Source organism: Zophobas morio, unplaced genomic scaffold (genome assembly GCF_036711695.1).
Source record: "Zophobas morio isolate AGI-343-1 ecotype UQ-CSIRO unplaced genomic scaffold, CSIRO_AGI_Zmor_V1 ptg000002l, whole genome shotgun sequence".
Taxonomy (NCBI): domain Eukaryota; kingdom Metazoa; phylum Arthropoda; class Insecta; order Coleoptera; family Tenebrionidae; genus Zophobas; species Zophobas morio.
The window spans coordinates 3,146,244-3,167,724 of record NW_026972107.1 but is presented as its reverse complement, the minus strand read 5'-3'; the positions used below and the strand labels follow the sequence as shown (position 1 = coordinate 3,167,724).

The 21,481-nt window shown below is 37.3% G+C and overlaps 1 protein-coding gene across 1 annotated transcript in view; it reads right to left on the bottom strand.

The window, feature by feature from the left end:
- Positions 1–11,930, bottom strand: part of LOC135124503 (diuretic hormone receptor) — a 36,806-nt gene extending 24,876 nt beyond the window's left edge. The window contains exons 1-3 of the mRNA XM_064049618.1: positions 11,870–11,930; positions 11,426–11,531; positions 5,986–6,253 (exon numbers count right to left, since the gene is read on the bottom strand). Coding sequence (XP_063905688.1) covers positions 5,986–6,226 — 241 coding nt within the window. The 5' untranslated portion in view covers positions 6,227–6,253; positions 11,426–11,531; positions 11,870–11,930. The remainder of the gene's footprint in view (positions 1–5,985; positions 6,254–11,425; positions 11,532–11,869) is intronic.
- Positions 11,931–21,481: the final 9,551 nt, after the last annotated feature.

Sequence of the window (21,481 nt, the reverse complement as noted above, 5' to 3'; positions counted from 1 at the left end):
TTTGAGAATGTTTTCGCGAGCTATTTCAAAGGATCTATTTAATTTCAACTTGAGATTTTTAGAGTAATCTTCATAAGAATATCTGAATTCAGGTTTACTAGTTAATGAATTTGGTATAGCTGCTTTGTGTACAAAAACTAATTCGTATGGTGTAAATGAAGTACTAGCGTGAATATGGGTGTTATATGTAAAAATACCCAAGGGAATATATTCATTCGAGTTAGTTTGATTTTGATTTATGTAATGCTTCAAATATTCCTTTAATGTTGAATGAGATCTTTCTAGACTACCATTTGATTTTGGATTATAATAACTAGTTAAAATGTGTTTTATCTTGAATAATTTATTTACTTCCTTTACTATATTTGACACAAAATCGGGAGAATTATCTGAAAGAAGACTTTCAGGTAAACCAAAAATGGTTATAAACTTTAATAAAGATTCAGCTATAGTTTTAGCTTCGTGGTTTGGTGTACAAACGGCAAATGAATATTTTGTTAGATCATCTTGCATTGTAATAATAAAACGATCGCCATTTTCGGTAATTGGTAACGGACCAACTACATCAATAGCTATTTTTTCAAATGGTTTCGAAGATGTTGTGGTAATCATCATAGGGTCTTTGAAGGGTGACGAGATGTTTTATTGATTTGACATGATGAACATGACTTAATATATTGTTCGATATCTCTTTTCATTCCCTGATATTTATAGTTTTCTTTTATACGCCTGTATGTTCTACAGTAGCCCGAATGACCTGAGATAGATGAATTATGGTTTTCTTCCAGAATTCTACAAATTTCATCCTTCGTTTTAGGACATAATCTTTCTTTGTCAATTAAAGGGATTTTGATATTTGAGTCCGAAAACAGGAAGTGCAACATTTCGTTGATCATACTTAGTTTGAAATTTGGATTATAGTTTAAAGGATTGATAAGAAACATTTGTTTGATTTCTAATTCAGTTAAATTTTCCTTTAATTTCAGCAATGCATAAAACAAATTTTTATATGTAACTTTATCAGAATAGTTTAAGTGAGTGATAAGAAGGAGTGTTTGTTGTTTCTGAGAATTTCTTAGGTGGATGCAATTATTTAAATCTAGATCTGATCCTGAAATCGCGTCAATATCATATAATGAGTTTATGTTTTGGAAGAATAAGTTGTTTTCATCTAAATCTTTGGAAAAAAGCAAAACATTTGGAGATTTTTTAAATATGTTTTCTTTGATAATGTCGAATTCAATTAAGTCATTGTTTCTATAATGGAATTCAATAAAGTTGTTGTATGTCTTTTCAGATTTATTGTTTAAAAGAACGGGGTTTCTTGATAATGCATCTGCGTTAGAATTAATTTTTCCCGGTTTATATTGTATTTTATAATTGTATTCTTCTAATTTTAGTCTCCATCTCACTAAACGAGAACTAGGGTCTTTGTAATTGAATAACCATGTTAATGGACGATGATCAGTTACAATTGTAAATTTGTTTCCATAAAGGTAATGTCTGAAGTATCGTACAGCCCAAACTATCGCTAACAACTCTTTCTCTGTAGTAGAGTAATTGATTTCAGACTTATTAAGTGTTTTAGATGCATAAGCAATAGGGAGATCTTTACCTATTGGACCTTGAAAAAGTACGCAACCTACAGCGTACTGAGAAGCGTCGCATGTTAAAATGAAATTTTGTTTAAAATCTGGATATTGTAGGATTGGTTGACTTGTTAAAATTTCTTTAAACTTACTGAAGGCTATTTGTTGATCATGTCCCCATATGAATGGGACTTCTTTCTTTAACAAAGAAGTTAGAGGTTTAGCTATTTTAGACAAATTTTTGATAACACTTTTATAATAACCAATTAATCCCAAAAACTGTTTGATTTGTTTAGCGTTTTTTGGAACAGGATACTCAATTACGGCTTTGATTTTCTCTGGATTTGGAGAAACGCCTTAATCACTAATAACATGACCTAAATAAGTAACTTCTTTCCTCATAAATTCACACTTATCAGGTTGTAAAAGTAGATTATTTAATCTTCAGACGACTGAATATCGATTTTAATTTTTCGTTATGATCATTGATAGAATTTGCATAAACAACAGTGTCATCCATATAAGCAAAACACTGAAAGCCCGTTAAACCCATTAATACCGTATTAATCATACGTCGAAAAGTACTAGGAGCTGTTTTTAAACCAAAGGGCATACGTGTATACTAATAATGACCATTTGGAATTGAAAATGCTGTCTTTTAATATCCTTTTTAATTTGATTAAAACCAGAGGCTAGGTCAAGAACAGAAAAGTATTTAGAGTGACCTAAACCATCTAAAATTTTATTAATACTAGGCAAGGGATAAGCATCGCCCACCGTAACAGCGTTTAGCATTCTGTAGTCGGTTACTACCCTAAATTTTCTTTCGCCAGAGGCATCTATTTTCTTTGGAACAATCCAAAGTGGGCTATTGTAAGGCGAAGCAGAATGACGAATGATGCCTTGTTTGAGCCACGTTTTTATTTGTTTGTTAACTGCATCATTAAATGAGACTGGATATCTATACATTTTAGAACGAATTGGTGTGGGTCTTATGTTCGACTACATCGGTGTTAGTTAATGTGTCTCAATCTAGATAAAATATAGCATTGAATTAGTTACAAATTTTTAGTACTGATTCCTTTTCTTCTTTATTTAAATGATCTAATCTTAAATTTTTCTTCAAATTATTAACCCTTTCAGATAAATTTATAGAATTTTCATTTACTAGAAATATATTAGATTTGTTTTCATCGAATTCTTCCAACTCTACATTAATATGATTGATTCTAACGTCTCTCTCTAAAGTGTTAATTATTGTAGTAATTGCTTTCTGATTATTTACTTTAACGATAGACTTAGCCAAATACACACCATCTATAATGGGAGTTTCCTTAATAATGCCCTCGTTAAGATTGTCGCTTATTATGTTTACTTCAATTACTGCTTCAGTTCTTGCTTTTAAAATATAAGATTCGTTCTTATTAGGATTGCAATTTAAAAAAATTGGGATATTAAATGGAAGAGAATCAATTTTGAGACTACAATTTTTGTAATCGATTTGGGCATTTTGAGGTTGCAGGAAATTATTTCCGATTAGTCCATAGAAAGGAATGTTACAATCTTGTTTAACGATGTGAATTTTAATCGGAACTTTATGGCCATAGATCTCACCATCAAATGTCATACTGGCGGCAGTATGAACAGGGGAAATACCAAGACCCGACAAAATTATTTTTTCTGATGGATCGCAAAAGGTATTAGTGCCTATAATTTTTGAATGTTATATTAAGGAGACATTCGCACCAGTATCTAATAAGAATTTATATTCTCTGTCTTTGTATTTTAACTTAATGTAAGCATTATTATTATTGGTAAACAGCACAGAGCTGGCACCAAATGTTTGAGTATTTAAAACTTGAATATTCTTACAATTTATGGAAGACTGACATGAACTAAAAGGTTTTAAATCGCTGATTTGGGTATTTACAGAAACGGCGTTTTTGTGAGACGGTTTCAAGTTTAAATGTACGGAATTTGTTGAACACGGTTGAATTTCGGGTGAAACTTCGGGTAATAATTTATTGACATCGTTTGAATTTTTCTTTAAATGATTGTTCCGTTTCCAACATTCATGTATTAAATGACCTTTTTTTTTTGCAATAATTACAAAATTTTGTTTGATATGTCGCATTGAAATGTACTCTTTGATTAGATTTGTTGATTTTATTCCGACAGTTTTTTATATTATGACCTGATTTCTTACAAAAATTACAAAAACTATAAGTTTTGTTAGCATGTGAAATCGTAAATTTTGAAAGAGAAAGAGCACGTTCCTCTTCTAGAGCTTCCGAAAGCGCGTCTTCAATATTTTCAGGTTTTCGACTTCTTAGATATTTGGATATATCATTAATCGTGTAAAAAACAAAGCGCTGTAAAACTAGTTCTTTAATTGTACTTAACTTTCCAGCAAGTTCTTGATTATTTGAATCATTATTAATTGACAAAATATTTAAAATTCTAGAACTGATACGATCTAGTCGTTCATAAAATGACATCCAGGTTCATTGTTATTTTGTTTAATGGTATTTAATTCTTGCATTAACTGAGTGTAATGTTTTTTATCGGAATAATATTGAATTAATAAGTTCCTTAAATCTGCCCATGAAGACATTTCTTTACCGTGTAACTGAGATCTAACACTATCCGTCAATCTGGTTATTATAGATTCCAATATAAGTGACTGTTGGAATTCATTACCGAATTTGAAAGCTAACTCACAGTTATTTAAGAATTCATTTAGCTCAATGCGGTTACCACTAAATGGTTTCGGAATTAGTGAGCATATGAAATTTAGTTGAATGGGAGTATTTGAGGCATTAGTATTTTCATTTTCTGTCATTTTGATTGTGATTAATACAGCAAACAATAATTAGAAAATAAGGATTGGAATGAATACCAGGACGGTTCTAATAAGTAATAACCAAGTACAAAGTAAAGTCGAAAAAAAATCGTTCTGCTTACAGTTCGACAGTCCTTGATGATCTTGAACACGGGATGATTTTTCTTTAGTTCTGTGGACGAACTTTCCCAATGGACCAGTTCACGAATCCAATCTGGTATAAATTTTGATCCTTTTTTGATAATGGAAGTTTTTTGAAATCTTCCCAGATAAATCAATGTTCAACAGCTCTTTGGATTATAACGTTTGTGATATCCCACTTCTGACACCAGTTTTTGTTATGTTATTTTGGGAAAATCAAACTCTTCGTTGCAAGTCGGACTAACTGTTTTTTATTATTTCCAAATTTTGTTGTGTTATACCTTTTCAGACAATTAACAAATAATAATTAGAAAGGGAAACGTGACAGAAATATTTAGAATGTTTAACCTTACACTTAATTTGGAAAGACCCATAACACTGTTCTGTTATTTTAAACGGGAGTTTTCTTGGCATTTTTAAAGCTCGCCATCTGAGCTTATACAAACAAAGCTTCATTTCTGCAACGCACTTGTAATTATTCAAGTGTGTTGAGATAGCAGTTTGGTCGCGGGAAAATTTTGTAAACATGATGTATTTTTGGCTTGTTATTCTTCAAAGATTACAGATTATAAATTTGATAAAAAGATTGACGTTATCTCGAGCGAGTAAAAATGCTCATTTATTTTGCGTTTAAATTTCGTGCCAGAGTAAGGCGTATTTGTCGAGAGGTTAAAAACAGGAACAGCGAACAGCCGGTGCACTTTGTCCTTTCATGTGCATCAGACGCCTCTGCAGCAAACAGCGCCGCCATCAAATCCTCCTCCTAATTGCCAGTCGAATATCCAGCATTAAAACATCGTTATAAAGGACAGCACACCGCCATTAATCCCGTAATTATCATCGTCTGAAACTCTGCGTTACACCGATCAATTACGCCCCGCAAAAGTTCATAACTTTTGATTGCCAATAAACCCACAATTCAACTAATCACAATAAAGTCCCCCTTTTAATTGGCGCTCTTATAGTGAAATCCTAATGAAAAGTATTATCGTACGCTCTCTCCGCACTAAATTTTATGTTTCCCAGCAATGTCTCCCTCATCGTATCTATCAATCGTCCATTAAAAAATACGCTCTTTCGCTTTATCAATACCGAGCTTATTTTTAGAGCGCTTTGTTCCAGCCGTGTGTTTGAAAATTCGTAGCGCCTCATGCGAGTGCTAATGAAAATTTTTCGGGCGTGTGCTTTCGGTTCGCTTTTTCTTGCCCCAAAAAACTTCTTTTATAAATAATTGTTTTGACGGTTGTGCAACGCGATTCCGTTATTGTGGTAAAGTTAAATTGGTCAGGGGATAAGTGAGATCGACGTGGTTCGAATGAGAATTGCTTGCGCATTCAGGGTTTCAAAAATGCACCGGTCAAAAATTGGTGGATGCGCCGGGTTGCCAATTTTTGGTACACTAGTTCGACTCACCTTTCGTGTCGTACTTGATCCCATTAAGTTGTTCAAAGCAAGGAAGAACGGCGAGAGAATTGGGCGGCGTTTGTGGCCAACATAAAACCGTATCGAAATCGACAGGACATCCATTCGAGGACGGTGTGAGTGTTTTTTTAAGCTCGCAGGCAAGTTCTGCTTGGGTTTCGTTAAGTCGGCTGAGGATGCGAAGAATGTCCTCCTGACGGGCGTAAACGACGTCGTTTTTATTGGGATCCATGTTCCATCATACATTCGCAAACAGGTTCTAAAAGAGAACAGATTTTATGAGAATTACGTGCACTGGAGATGCATTAAACTGCTTAGGGGATTAAGTTTTTTTAAGTGCGTCTGGCGGAAATAAAATAATCGAGATTTTCCGGACACTAAGTGTTTGCGGGATTTAGTTTTTGTTTCGGGGAGTTGGAGAGAAAGGGTTGTTTATGTGCGTGGTAAAACACATCCGAACAGACAGAGGAGACCAAATGAACGCGATTCCCGTGGGAGGCCATTTGCACTAGAACAAGTTTTGCTTTGAATATAAGCCATAAATTCTTATTGCGCTGTCAAGTTTAAAACTTCACTCACGTTTTGGTTTTTTGGTTTGAGTGTAGTTTTTACCTTCGGCCGCTAACACAGCAACATTTTTACACGTTTTGTTGAGAATTTAGTAAACGACTCTCGCAAATAATAATTTCGCTGAAGAAGCCTGAAAGAAAAAATTTGCGTCGCATTCCTTCCTCCAGCAAACACACTTTGATATACATCTAATGTTCATAAACATAATTTCAGATTTTTTCTTAATAAAAGCGGAAACGATTGGACTATCATAATATTCCCTTTTCATGCTCACTGCCGAAGGCAATTTCGCGAAAACAGAGCTCTTTGCATCCTATATTATAAAAGGCAGTTCTTAAGTCTGCCTTTGCGAGGGTCGAAATGCAAATAGCTTTCATAAATTCTGTTAATATTCAGGACGAAAACGTATTTCGACATGTCATAAAAATATAATAATTTTTTCGTCTGTCAGTTTTTTCTAAATCAGGTTACGGAGTCGGCGAATCTCACCCCTTTCAAAGAAAATCAAAGTTAAATTAATTTGAAAATTTCAGATTAACAAAAATTAGAAAGTTTCAGGCTTGTCGTGTGTTTGAGGTTGTTAGTGTAATTGACAGCATCGATGAGGGCGAGAGTTGTGCAAATAAGGGGCGCTTTTCGAGTTCTTGGTGCTTTTAACTACACCGAAATATTTTATTTATCGTCGAAAAAAATATTTGTATTATTTTAAGGAAACAAAATGTTTTGGCTAAATAAGTTTGAAATGTGTGTTGTTACAATTACAAAATCAACAAACCAGTCCCACAGAACACAATAATAAGCTGTCTATTCCATCTCGCCGCCTCCGTTGACAAAACATACATTTTTATCCGAGAAAAATTCTTCGAATAACAACGAAAATCTCATCCTACATAATTTCCAGCAAATTACGTCCCGAGCTAAAATTAACTCCGCCGTTATAATTTTTATTTCCTCGATTGTTTCACTCCTTTCATGTTTACCACGTTTCCTTTTAATTAACTCGGACGTAGTAGTAGCGGCGAAAATAAAACAAAAATTGTTTTTGAGAGACTTTCCCTATTAGCTTCGTATTATTTAATAACAGGAAAAAATTTTTCCCGATGCAGTATAAAGCGAGCAAGCATCGACCTGCGTTTTTTAAAACTAACAAAAAACTGTTTCGAGGCAAGAAACCTACAAACGGCTGTTTGTTCGTCAACCGGTCTCCTTTCCGTTTTTAGAGAAAGACGTTTAATTGTAACATTATCTCCAGCTACCCCATTTAGGTAAATACGCGTTTTATGTTCAACGTCAAATTAGAAGTTTTTTAGCGAAACTTTTCCCCTCTCGCTCGAGTTGATTACATCCTCAAGAATATTTTGTATAGGCCGATTCGCGAAACAACGAAACGACGTCGTAAAGCTTATCTGTACCGTGGAAATCGGCTGCTGCTTGATCAAATCATTAACTGCTAATTGCGCGACTTTCGATTAACATAAACATGAACATGAACAGTGAATCTGTAATTTAATTTTTAGAACTTCCCGTTGTGTAAGCGGCCCGAATCAATCCCACATACGGTGTCCCCTCGAAGAAAAATTCCCCCATAAAAGTGAGTTATAAAGCGCCACACGAGCCAGAAAAAGCTGAAGGGAAAGCGTCGCTTCATTCCGCTATGCAGAGCAAAATTGATTAGAGAACGTTATATAAATAGTAAAGGGATGTGGTTTGTAACAAGCTGTAGGGGTTGGGCGCAGAAGTTTGTCCCTGTGGAACGCTAGTGCGTACACCTTGTCTAATGGCGTAATTAACTCATAAAATTTCATGTTGGCTGAGAGCGAGCTTCGTATGACGATCCGGCGGTTGTCTATTTGCTGAATTTTCGAGTGGGGAAATAAACTCACGACTATGCGATTATTCTTTATTTGGTGGAGGGATCGCGGATTTTAGGCGGGATTGTGGAAAGGTTCATGCAAAATGGTATTTACGGGATTTGCAATGGGTGCGAGCTTCGAGAGTGGATTAATTTTTGGCAGTAAATATTTATTTTAGGCGTGTTTGCGCCAAACAAATGATCTTGAGAGGAAGTTTCGGGGGAATCGGATTACGGCTAGTTTTATTGCCGGAATAAGTTAATTCGAATTATTCAGTCGGGAAAAAAAAAATGAAATTTTGACGTTTTTGAATTTAAGTGCATCGATTTCCAGCAGGTATTTTTATCCACTGCATTAAAGATTTGTAGTTGTCACTTTTTGCAAGCGCCTTCGTTAAGACTCTAGAAAATTAACTCTAACAATCGCAGGAATTTTCTTTCAACACAAACAAGCTGAAATTAAGTCTAGACACTCAAATCATCGCCGATCGCCTCCCAGTTTATCAAAACTTCTCGACATTTTTCTCACTAATTAGCGTGACAGTAATTTTCTTAAACAAACTAAAACTTAAATCCAAGTTTCGATTGACTGTAGCGCTTTAATTAATATTTGAGTCCTGTCTGGACGAGAAAATAGATTTTTTTGCGACTATCGTTAAATCTGAAACGAATAAACTCGACCAATCTGTTCGTAACGTAAAAGTGCACACTTCAGGCGGATTATCTACATTTATATAGAAAAAGTGAATGGTTTTCGAGTGGAAATTATAAAATCGATAGGTTGCGTTTATGGTCATAACCAGACTTACTGAAGCAAGTTGAGTGGAATTTTACGGTACGGCTCTGGCGTAAAAGCTAGATTAGAGAGCTAAAGCACGACGAAAGTCGATTACAGTGACTATGTTCAAAAAAGCTGGGTTGTAGACACCGACTAGTGAATAATGAATGCTAAATTCGACCTTGTTCGGTAGACGGTTTGTGTTTCGATGTAATTCATAATCATAACCTGAACTAGGTTACGACTACTACACCCTCTTCATCCGTCGCGATTACATTTTAACACACTTTCATTATTTTCTATTAATAGACAGTATTGACAATGCATTTAACAGAACATTAACTCGAGAAGACTGAAATTGATTCTGTCAACTTAACCGACAGGAGTGGTGTGCCTTATTCACGATATACTCGTACTTTACGAGAATATATTCCATCTCTTAGTAATACGAGATCGAAAGGACATCAAAGATCCCGCAAAAACACCAACTTTCATATTCGATGTGTAGACATTGATTTCGCATATTTGTGTCACAATTCTGCGTTATAAACTTCGCGCTCCGGGTTCAGACACGACGCTCAAACTTCGCCTAAAACTTCTCATACGTTTAATATAATTTTAACCCAAAAAAAGAACTACAAAGTCGAGTCCCGACTGATATGTCGTATGCATGTAGCTCGTATTTTGATACGACAATAGTCACCCTCTCCAGCTTCAAGATGGTAGATACTAGTGCTTTGGTCTCAAGATAAACACAAACCCTCAAGATTAGGAGAAACTGCTGAAAGCCGTGTCCAGTCTTAATCGCATTGGCTGTTTCAATCCAGATTTAAGGGCTGAAAGGGCTTAATTAGCGCTTCAGTGTAGCAGATTTTTGTTCAGTGGTGTGTGATTGAGTTATCTGAGGTTAGTGGAGCATAAATGAAATGATTTCTGTAATGAAGGGATGTAGGGAACCGGAAAGATAGTGCAAGTCATTTTTTGGCTTCCAAAACTTTAATGATAGGAATGAAATTATCGTACGTAGCATTAGCTAGGCGAAGTTTTGAAAAGTTAGTAAGTATGGAGGCTTCAGTAAACGAAGTTTCCCAAGACGTTTTAATTTCATCTCTTGTTGTACTTAATTCTAGTTTTTCTCTTTTTGTCAATTTAATCAAATATGTTCCGAAGTTTTCAGCTCGCTTTTAAAACGTTTAACATGTAAAATTTTAATAAACTAAATCTAGCATTAGTGAAATGTTCAGAGCTCGTAAATAGCTGTATTGATTCATTTTTAGTTTATTGCGTGATTATTTAAAATTAGCAAATTGGCGTGTGATAGCATATTTAATTAAAGCTTGTAAATGATGAAATGCGATATCTGTGTATTTCTGTGACAGCGACGAGTTGAAAATAATTAAAAGTTGCAATGGATGGGTAAATTAAAAAAAACGTAACTTTAAAAAATCGATGTGTCATAAAAATATAAACTGGGTTAGATAATTCAACTTTCTCAAGTTTTATAAGCACATAATGAAAAATAAAAGTGCTGCCAGGAGCTCTGAATTTTTAGTGTCAGCCAAAGGTTTTCTGAGAATAATTTTTTAAGAACTCCACGCCGCTTACGTATTGCATTTTTAGACTAAATTAAATTGTAGAGTGATATTTTGGTGTACACATTTTTAAAAAAGCGTCCGATAATATTTAATAATTTTGTAACATGCTTCATCAAATAATGTTTCAGCAATTTATAATATAAATAAAATAATCTAAATAGTTCCAACTATAAAAAATCGAAATAAATTTACTAATAAAAGTGCGTAAAGTGCGAAAAAAATTAAAACGTTTTAGAAAGTTCATTAACTTGATCCAAGCACCACTTAAAAAACGCCGGAAAACCTAAAATTTTTGCATTAAAATTCATTGTACATCTTTATTTTTACGACTTTCGTTTCGAGAAAACATTTTTAAAGGAACCGAAAGGACCCATTTATAACCGCAATAAAACACCCTCCCCAGGTACTTAATTTCTATTTTTCCCCGACAGTCCATTTTCCATTAGAGAATAAAACCCATCATCAGTCACCGGTCATACGACATGATTGATTATTTTAAAAGAAACGCAAGCCCCTCTAACCCCACGACTATTTAATCTCATTACCGCTAAAAGCCGAACTTTCTAGTCCGAGTCGTATTTTCGCGAAAAATCAAAAAGGCGCAAAGTAAAAACGTCTAGTATCACAAGGACCTACCTGTCGGTGTTGTCCTGTACGCCACGTGCGCCGCCGAAATTTGCACCTAAATGGAAGTATCACCCGTCGCGACGCCCGTTGCCGACTGGATGGATCAGGATGGATGCTGGAATGAAGAGCGTCAGTGCGTGGAATTCCACAAAGTGCCTGTATTTGTAATTATATGGAGAGCGCCTGCTCAGGTAAAAAACATAACACACGCATCTTGCAGACTACGCGACTACATTATTCATAATTATCGAAAATATTAGGCGCCGTTTCACCCTCCGAATAACATTCGGTAAAAAGTCTCGCTTCGGTAATGATATTCCTGCTTGCATATACATATTGCTGATTATTTATTCAGGTCAGACCTCAAATTACACATGCAAATTAATCTTGAGCGCAACATGTGCCGGTCGATATCGTACTTAAATTATTTAAGATTTAAGTTGGTGTCATTACCGGTGCAGGAAATTGGGGTGGCGGTGCTTTTTGCCGCGATAGATCGATGGCCCGGAAAAACAGAAAAAGTGGGAACTTTCGGAAATGTGTTCAAATTTTAACGCAGGAAATTTTTTCTGCGTCTGTTTGGCGTTTCACCAAACCGATCACGATAAAGACTTGTAGCCGAGTCGGGATATTTGGTTAGAGCAGGAAAAAACTAGCCAACACAATAATAGTATAAAAATAATGCAATCAAAATTTATTGCATTCTAAAACCTCAAACTGCAACTCTAATAAAATATCCCGCATGAAATAAAATTTACAACGCATTAAAAAATCGTAGATTATGTCTCATCGTCGTCTGATAAGCTCGATAAATTTAAATAGATTTGTTGACTTGAGTCATTTTTCAATTCAGCGTGTCGTCGCACCCTGCTGAAACGAATCACTTTATCAAAATTAAAAGTGGTACGAACGTGATGATTAATTAGCGACAATTAATTAAATTCGACTCGAGTTGTCGCGATAATCGCAAATCTCGTTGTGTTACAACCTAAATCCGGATTACAATTCCGTTCGTTCTGATTCGATTACCCTCCTAATTATTTCTTTCAATGCAAAAATACTCAGAATTCCGTTTATGTCTCAATAACATTAAAACTGCCAAAATTAGATTATTTAACGACCGCTCGTCGTCCCGAACTCCCCCTCCATAGATTTCCTATTTCCAATAATGCCTTTCTCGAACATAATTTTCTTCCAGTTGGAATGAAATTTTAGATAATATCCTGAAGGATTCCTCCGTTCGATCGGTAATTAAAATCGAGGCCATTTTCCTGCACCATAAACAAAAAAAACACTTTGTGCTTCCGGACATTGTAGTAATTATGATGCTGTTTGAGTTTGAATCGTATTAACGCATTTAACGAAGTGTCCGTTCCAGAAACTCACCTGAGGCGTTAATAAAAACGGGTAATTTAATAATCGACTGCCCCGATTTGCGTATACCGAGGTGGAAATCCTCGACGAATTAAAGTTTCCGCACAAAACATAATTTCAAGGAAGTACAAGAATGGGAGTTATCGTCGCTACTTGCTCGTCTAACTTCCGTTTCAGACGGCGCGAATGACTGAAATCGGTGAGCAAAGTTACGAAACAACAACGCATAAACCGTAAAGGAATTTAATAAAACCTGAGTAAAATATGGAGTAAGTCGGATTTAATGATGGTAATAGTCGCGCTGAGGGAAATGTTATAATTTATGCACGACTTGGGTTCGGAAGTTTTTATATTAGCCCCGTTTGCTCTAACTGGATGCAGCATTTATCGATTCTATTATTTATTTAACTGTTTAGTGCAGATTTTGTGGACGCTTTTAATTTACGACTAATAAATTATCTATTATGGTTATAGATAAGTAGAAAATAAATAAAAAATTTATGCTCGACATAGAAAATGCATCTAGTGTGGAGCACTAGGACGGTTTTCCCCGGACGATTCGCGATAATTAATTCATTATAAATAAATTACAAGCGGCGTCTAAATCCTTGGAGAGAACAAAAATCGCGAAAGCTCCAACTAGTTCCTGTGCTTGTTCGCATCGATTAATCATAAATCTTTTAATTTATGCTGCTCATGAAGAAATTTATGTTTTTAGTAGTGTGCGTGGGATTGATGACGCTTTTAAGACGCTTTGGAGTGACGGCGCCCTCTGGCGGCCATTTTCTTAAACAAATTTGATGTGGCAAGGTCTCTACACTGCGTTATTTATTAAAATTTTTGCTTATAAATAAAATAGGTACGTTTTAAGGTTGTCAACTTTTGCTGAACTTCACGCTTAGGACGTTTATTTTACTTGATTCTTATATTACTTTAAAAATTTGTGAATGAAGCGCCACCTAGTAAAAAGTGTAGTGAACGCTTACAGTTACTAAACACTCAGTTGGGCGAAAGCAGGATTCTACCTTAAAAAGCTTCATTCTACAAAAGCTCACTTTCGAAGGGGTCGTTCAGGGGCCGATTTATAGGTTTATTGCTTTATTATGTTTTATAATTTTTCCCAAATTTTGTTTTATTGTTTTATCTTTCTGACTTTTAAAATTGTGTGTGATTCTTGAATTACGGTAAAACCCCGATAATTCGAACTAATTGGGGAAAAGGTGTGTTCGGATTAGCGATTTGTTCGGGGAGGCTAATAGCTGCTAAGATGAGACTGATTTTGGCAAATCAGGTACCCTCTAAGAAAAAGAGGGTGGGTGGGCGGGGCTAGCACCTGCTAACATAGGCCTGATTTTGGCGAATGACATACGCTCTAAGAAAAGAGAGGGTGGGCGGGCGGGGTTAATACCTGCTAAAATAAGATCGATGTTGGCAAATCACATACCTTTCAAGAAAAGAATGGGTGGGCGGGTGGGGCTAGTACCTGGTAAGATAAGATTGATTTTAGCAAATGACGTATCCTCTAAGAAATTTAATTAAATTATTATAAGAAAAGACACTAGAGGTTCCAAAGCACTTTCAAATTCTTTCCAAACAGGAATACCTAGAACCTCAAGATTGTTTTAAATTTTTCAAAAAAAAAACGGGGTCCCAACATTAACTCAAAAACGGGTAGGTCTGAATTTTCCAAAAATAGAAAACCAAAGACCGCCAAAATTGTTTTAAATAGTCTTCAAATAAAATCTCCATGATCTCCCAAAAAGATACACCATGAGTGCCCAGGATTTTCCCGAATTAAAAAATAAAACACTGCGGTACTTTTTCAAATTTTCAAATTCGTAAAAAATAAAACAAAGCTCAAAAAATTTTTTCATGTTAATCCAGCAAGAAAACACCAAATCCCTTTAAATTTATCCGAAAATAAAACACCAGGGGACCTAAAATCAACCGCGAAGATTTTGAACGTAGGGTTTTCAAAATTTTGACAATTTTTGATACGTCAAACATTTTTAACTGCTTACTCGATTTTTGCGGATTTGTACCTTTGCTTTATATCAGGCAAACATTGTTGTCAACTGGAAAAACAACACAACCATATCTAGCCCCGTCCACCCGCTGTTTATTTTTATTAGAGGATATCTCATTTGCCAAAATCAGGCTTATCTTGGAAGCTACTAGCCGCGCCCGCCCACCCCCTCTTTTGTTGGAGGATATATCATTGACCAAAGTCAGTCTTATCTTGGGAACTACTAGCCCCGCCCACCCACCCCTCTTTTCTTAAAGGATATATCATTTGCTAAAGTCAGTCTTATCTTGGCAATTACTAGCCCCGCCCACCCACCCCCTCTTTTCTTAAAGGACATATCATTTGCCAAAGTCAGTCTTATCTTGGAAATTACTAGCCCCGCCCACCCACCCCCTCTTTTCTTATAGGATATATCATTTGCCAAAGTCAGTTTTATCTTGGAAACTACTAGCCCCGCCCACCCACCCCCTCTTTTTTAGAGGATATATCATTTGCCAAAATCAGTTTTATCTTAGCAAGTATTAACCCCGTCCACCCGCTGTATATTTTCTTAGAGGGTATCTCATTTGCCAAAGTCAGTTTTATCTTGGAAGCTATTAGCCCCGCCCACCGGCCCCCTCTTTTCTTAGAGGATATATCATTTGCCAAAGTCAGTTTTATCTTGGAAACTACTAGCCCCGTCCACCCGCTGTATATTTTCTTAGAAGAAATATCATTTGCCAAAGTCAGTCTTATCTTGGAAACTACTGGCCCCGCCCACCCACCCCTTACTTGCTTAGAATATATATCATTTGACAAAGTCAGTCTTATCTTGGAAACTAATAGCCCCGCCCACCCACCCTCTCCTTTCTTAGAGGATATTTCATTTGCCAAAATCAGTTTTATGTGAGGAACTACTAGCCCCTTTATTTTCTTGGAGAGTAGGTCATTTTCCAAAATCAGTCTTACCTTGGAAGCTACTAGCCCCGCCCACCCAACCCCTCTTGTCTTCGAGAAGATGTCATTTGCCAAAATCAGTTTTATATTAGCAACTACTAACCCTGCCCACGAGAGACAGTAGGTGGGCGGGGCAAGTACCAGCTAATATGACTCTGATTTTACCTGCTAAAATAAGATCAATTTTAGCAGATCACCTATCCACTAAGAAAATAGAGGGTGGGTGGGCGGGGTTAGTATACCTGTTAAAATAAGACCGATTTTGGCAAATCACATACCTTTCAAGAAAAGAGTGGGTGGGCGGGTGGGGCTAGTCCCTGCTAAGATAAGACTGGTGTTAGCAAATGACTTAGAGAAGAACAAATTTTAAAATCATTGTAACTCCACTAAAAAGGATTTTTTTACTATTTTCCCATACTCACCAATTTATTGTCAACAGAATAGCGGAGAGTTAATCTACCATTTTTCGGACTCCCGGTATTTTTGGAATCAGCACGTCAAGATCTATGTGTAACCCTGAATTTTTTCAGAATTTTTAGACTATTTCTTCAAAAATTTTTTGTCTTATGTGAATTTCGACCCATTTTCGACAATTTTCGAAATTTAACTAAAGGCGATGGAAGTTCTGTCTAAATAACCTTCCACCACATTTTACAAAGTTGAAAAAGTAAATGAAACAAATCAAACTATAATAAGTTGTTAAAAGCTGCAATCATCAGTTTAAATAAGTTAGTACTCACCCACATCATATCTTGTATCATTATTTATTTACGCCCAAGAATTAACTTTTCAACTTCGCTCAAACCACCCCTTCAATTCCTTATTAACTTCCCACTGAATCTTATATAAACCCTTTCACACAGTCCCGCTACATCACAATGCCTAAGACCGGCGACATCTTCCCCCTCAAAGACCCCGTAAAAAGGGCCCTTTTCATCCCCAAACTGCTCCTCGAGTCCACGAATTTCTGGCCCGAGAAACGCAACTTCTTGACCAAAGCAACAAACTGGCTAATGCTATTGATATGTGTTTTCATCGAAAGTGGCCAAATTGCCTTCGTCGTCGTCAATTTTGACGACATCACAAAAATAGCGTCCGCGATGTCCACAGTGTCCACCACTTTTCAGGTAACTAGTAAGTAATTCTTGTTTAAAAAAAAAAAATAAAGAAAAACGTTGTTTGCAGGCCATCACCAAAATGTCAGTTTTGTATTTCTACAGCCACAAATTAAAAAACGTCTTGCGTCTAATCTGGCACGAATTTTGGCCCGCCGAAGTCGGGGGTGCCAAAATCGCCTCTCAGTTGCAACTGTACAACAAAATCATCATCAGCGCCGCTATCACCATGTTCATCAGTGGCGTTTTGTTTGCTTTCGGGTTTTTGAGTTCGCCTCTGCGTTCCGGTAGTAGAGTTTTGCCGTTCGAAGCGATTTACCCCTTCGAGTGGAACCGGAGCCCTTTGTACGAGATTATCTACGTGGTGGAATGGATGACGAATATTGCTTTCATCGTGGTGGGGATTTGTGGCCACGATTATTTGTTCGTGGGGATTTGTAGCAATATTGTTGGTCAATACATTTTGTTGAAGAGCGTTGTTGGAAATTTGGGGACAAAACAAGTGGCCGAAGTCAACCGGAGAATTGAGTTGACGAAAACAACGCATGTTGATGACGAAAACTCGAAATTGCTGAGGTTGTGTATCCGGCATCACGTGGTTTTAACTCACGTGTGCGAAGAAGTGGCCACTATTTTCAGTTTTAGTTGTTTTATACAGCTTTTTTCGAGTGTGATGGCGCTGTGTATGGCGGCTTTAATTATGACTTTTGTAGGACGAGTCAGCTTTATTTGTGTTATTAACTGTAAGATGCTTCGTTTTAGGCGGAGGTCGACGTCGCTCTTTTTACGGCAGTTTCTTCGTACTTGTTTGGACACTTACTACAGTTGTTTTTGTTTTGTACTTTGGGTAATGAAGTAATCGATCACGTAAATGTAACAGTTTTCGTGTTATTTTTGCCACTAGACTTAATTTTCAGGCTAATAAATTCCCGAGCGAGATTTTTGCTAGCGAATGGTACAACATAGACGACGTTAGAATTAAAAAAGACATGCTATTCGTGATGCAGAGGGCCCAAATTGACGTAAAAATTTCAGCCATGGGAGTGAGGACTTTAGACTTTCAAACTTTCATTGGGGTAACGTGATCTTCGCAATTATTCATGATTCAGTTGTAATTTTTAGGTGCTGCGACTATCATTTTCGTTTTACACCATGTTATCAAAACTTACCGATGTCTAAGAATTTATATTTCAATAATTGAACACTCCGTGGTATGGATCATTTATTATAAAACAGAAGGGTTGTAGTGGTGATTAAATTTTAAAGCAGCAATTATTTCTAACACGTCGCTGTAAAACCAGCACAACTTGGTCCATCGACCCCCAATTTAATCCATTACCGAAACAAAAAACAATTAAAACCTCCACTTTTCATTAAACTACCGAATTTCTTGGCAGATTCACGCAAAGGAAGCCGTAATAAGCGACCACGCTTGTAATTATTTTAATGACGCTGCGTTTACTCCACGTTTTTTCCCTACACGTATCCCCAACAACCCACTTTAGTAAACTCCATAAATAAACAACAAGTTAAGAACGCGTTTCCATCGTTAGAAATAGTTTTTACAAAAATTTACGTTTGGTTGACATCTGGGCTACAAGTTTGACGCAAGCGGCACAGATGTCGCCACACGTCTCGCCGGATAAGTGGCGCCCCCACAAACTCCCGATAATCGTAATTGCTCGTCGATTGTTTTTGAACAAAGCCACTAGACCCGCTCGAGTGTAAATAAATCACGTTTGAGTAATCCTTTTATATTTTTTCTGGGTTCGCTCAATCGAATTTCAATGTCTGAGTTTGTGGAAGCGTGACAAAAAACGTCTGAAGAGGACGAGAGGTTGTTTAATTAAAGTACAAACATGCCGACTTTGTTTGAGTTTTTTTCGGTGGATTTCGATGGTGTACTGTAGCGATTCGCCCCCATAATAGAAAACCGTTAGGTCGGAGGGCTTAGGGCCCCTGCGATCAAATCGCACGACCTGGGATGAGTGTCAAGGGCACAATAGCGAAATACGAACTAGGAAATCCGTATTGTGTGGGCAGTGCAGGGGTCGGAGCGATTCAGGGGGTTTACTATAAATTAATTTAGGAAAATCTCAAATGAAAATAAAAACGGTATGTCATCGTCCTCACCTGGCCTCTTTGATGCAAGTCGAGTACTAAATTAAATTTCAATGAGCTCTGTAAATAATGATAAAACGTGATTGTATCTTCCTTCGCAGAATATAAGTATGTAATTCCATTTTCAGTTTAATTTAAAATTGAAAGATGCGTTCCTTGAATTTGAGCGAACAGTTTTCCTTGTTTAATTTTCCGTGGTCTACGCCACTGGCGGGTTGTATCGGGGGATAAACCCGTCTAAAAAATTGGGTTTTTAATTGGGCCGCACCCAGATATTTTTACAGTTAAGTAATTGATTTAAGTCTTTATTTATAGCGCAGTATGTTAAGACTTTGACAGATAATCGGTCGCACCAATTAGCCGATATTAGCAAGAGTAAATTAAGAAGGAATTCCATTTTTACAACCACATCCAGAGTACTTAAAATCCCAACTTTACGACTCGACAACACGAAAACAAATTTTTCGTTTACCCCGACTCGTCTAACTCGTTCTACTTTTTTTCACCCCGCACACGTGTTTTGTGCGTAAGGGTGTTTCTCCACCGTAAAGTTTTGACGGATAGACCGGAAACACTTAATTTGCCTATTAGATCGGCGACACACTTCTGATATCATTCAAATTCCCTTTGGACCGGAACCGACCGGAAGCGGGAATTATTCCGGGAACTTATGGGAATTAGCCTGTGGAAAATTTTTCCAAAACGGGTGAAAGAAATGGAATTGACGAATTAATGGGCCGGAAGTTTTGCCATTATCGGACACGTGGCGGTGGCTGTGCAGCACTGTGGAACGTCACGTGTGTGACTTTACAGGTGGCCATTATCACGGGAAAGCTTAGTCATAAACCGTTAGGGGCGGCGGAGGTGGCGGAATTCGTCAAGTGTAACGCAATAGTCGATTTTGCACTTCAAACTATACAAGTCAAATTTTTTGGTCTTAGGGTTTTCACCCAGATTTTGGCGGGAGATCGCGCCGCTTTCAAACCTAACCTTGACATTGCCGATCGAACCTGAAGGGCCAGCTAAATCAAAAAAAGGTGGAGAGGGCAGGGGAGCCGACCAGATGTTCAGCTGTTGGGGTTCGGCGTCCTTCTCGGCGCGCTACCTGGTGTAGGGATGTGGGGCCCTTCAAGGGCGAGGGGCGAGGGGGGTGCGTGCAGACACGCTTCGTGCCACGCGACTGTTGAATTCAGATTTGCACAACAATTGACTGGATTTCTATTCTGTTCGAGTAACTGCCATGGGGACTGTGCGCGCTTGCACATAAATAATGCCGCGATTTCGTGCCCGAAAACTGCAATTTCTGCACGTGTTTTCGGACCTGGATGGCGCTCGTTGGGGGTGTAGTTGATGAAATGAATGCGAGTTTGAGTCGTTTTTGGTTTTTCGGGTTCGGGGGACGTTTAGTTTGAGGAAGTGCGTACAATGCGTAATAAATCAGGGTGCAACTGCATCCAGGGTGCAGTTACGCAACTTCATGAAGCTCGTGTCTAATTGATTCTAGTCCTGTCAATAAGCTCGGTGCTTAGACCTTTTACGATTAATGTTGTTATGGTTCGGGAGATATTTAAATGGACACCTGTTCTTTAAAAAGTTTAAATGTCCGACTACTCAGGCGTGTCGGGTTTGGTGGAGCGGCGCGACGCGTGGAGCGGAAAATGACAAGCGGGGACGGTTTTCCAGTTTTTTTTTTCAATTTGCGATGTAAACAACGGAGGAGCACAAAAACGTAAGAATTTTCTAGAACTAATTTTTCGTTATTGCGTACTGTGCCTCAACCACTCAGAATTAGGGTTTGAATTTCCCGCCACGCATGACCGCTAATTTGAATCTCCCGCCAAAAAGCGAGTCCAATTCCTTACGTAGAATGTAGCGACAACGATGTGTAAGTGAAGAAAATTTCTTATTTTTTTTTTGCAATTGTGCTTGTTATTTAATTGTTTTCTTTAGCGTCTAGCGGCCGTCATTTCTAATTAGCCCCACTTCTGGTACAAATTTGATTTTTTGGTGCGGCTCGAGGGCCACCCTGATCGATTTGCCCCACACTGTGTCCAAGCATGCGGGCATGAGGGACGATAATTACCGAATTGACAAAAACTCGGTTGGTGGTTAGTGATTTATTTTCAACTCTTTCCGATATGTCGATGCATTGAAGGGGCAGATGCGAATTTATTTATGAAGAGCACGGTTGGGGTTTTCTGAATTTAGCGCTTTAATTCGTGACGTTTTCGAAGAAATTCGGCTTTTATGTGGACGTAATTAGAGTCGTCTCGGTGCCTTTTTTCGGGGAAATTGGATGACTTTTTCATTTTTTTGAATGAGAGGGAGACATGCAGAGTCCTTCAACGATTTAATGAATTTGTACGGTACATTTAGGGTGGACCTAGGATGAAAGGGTGGAAATTGAGAGGGAACGATCTAAATTGAGTCGTCGGAAACGGTGGCACGGGCGTCCCAGGGGGGCTTTGTACGCAGATAGATAAATTTCAGAGC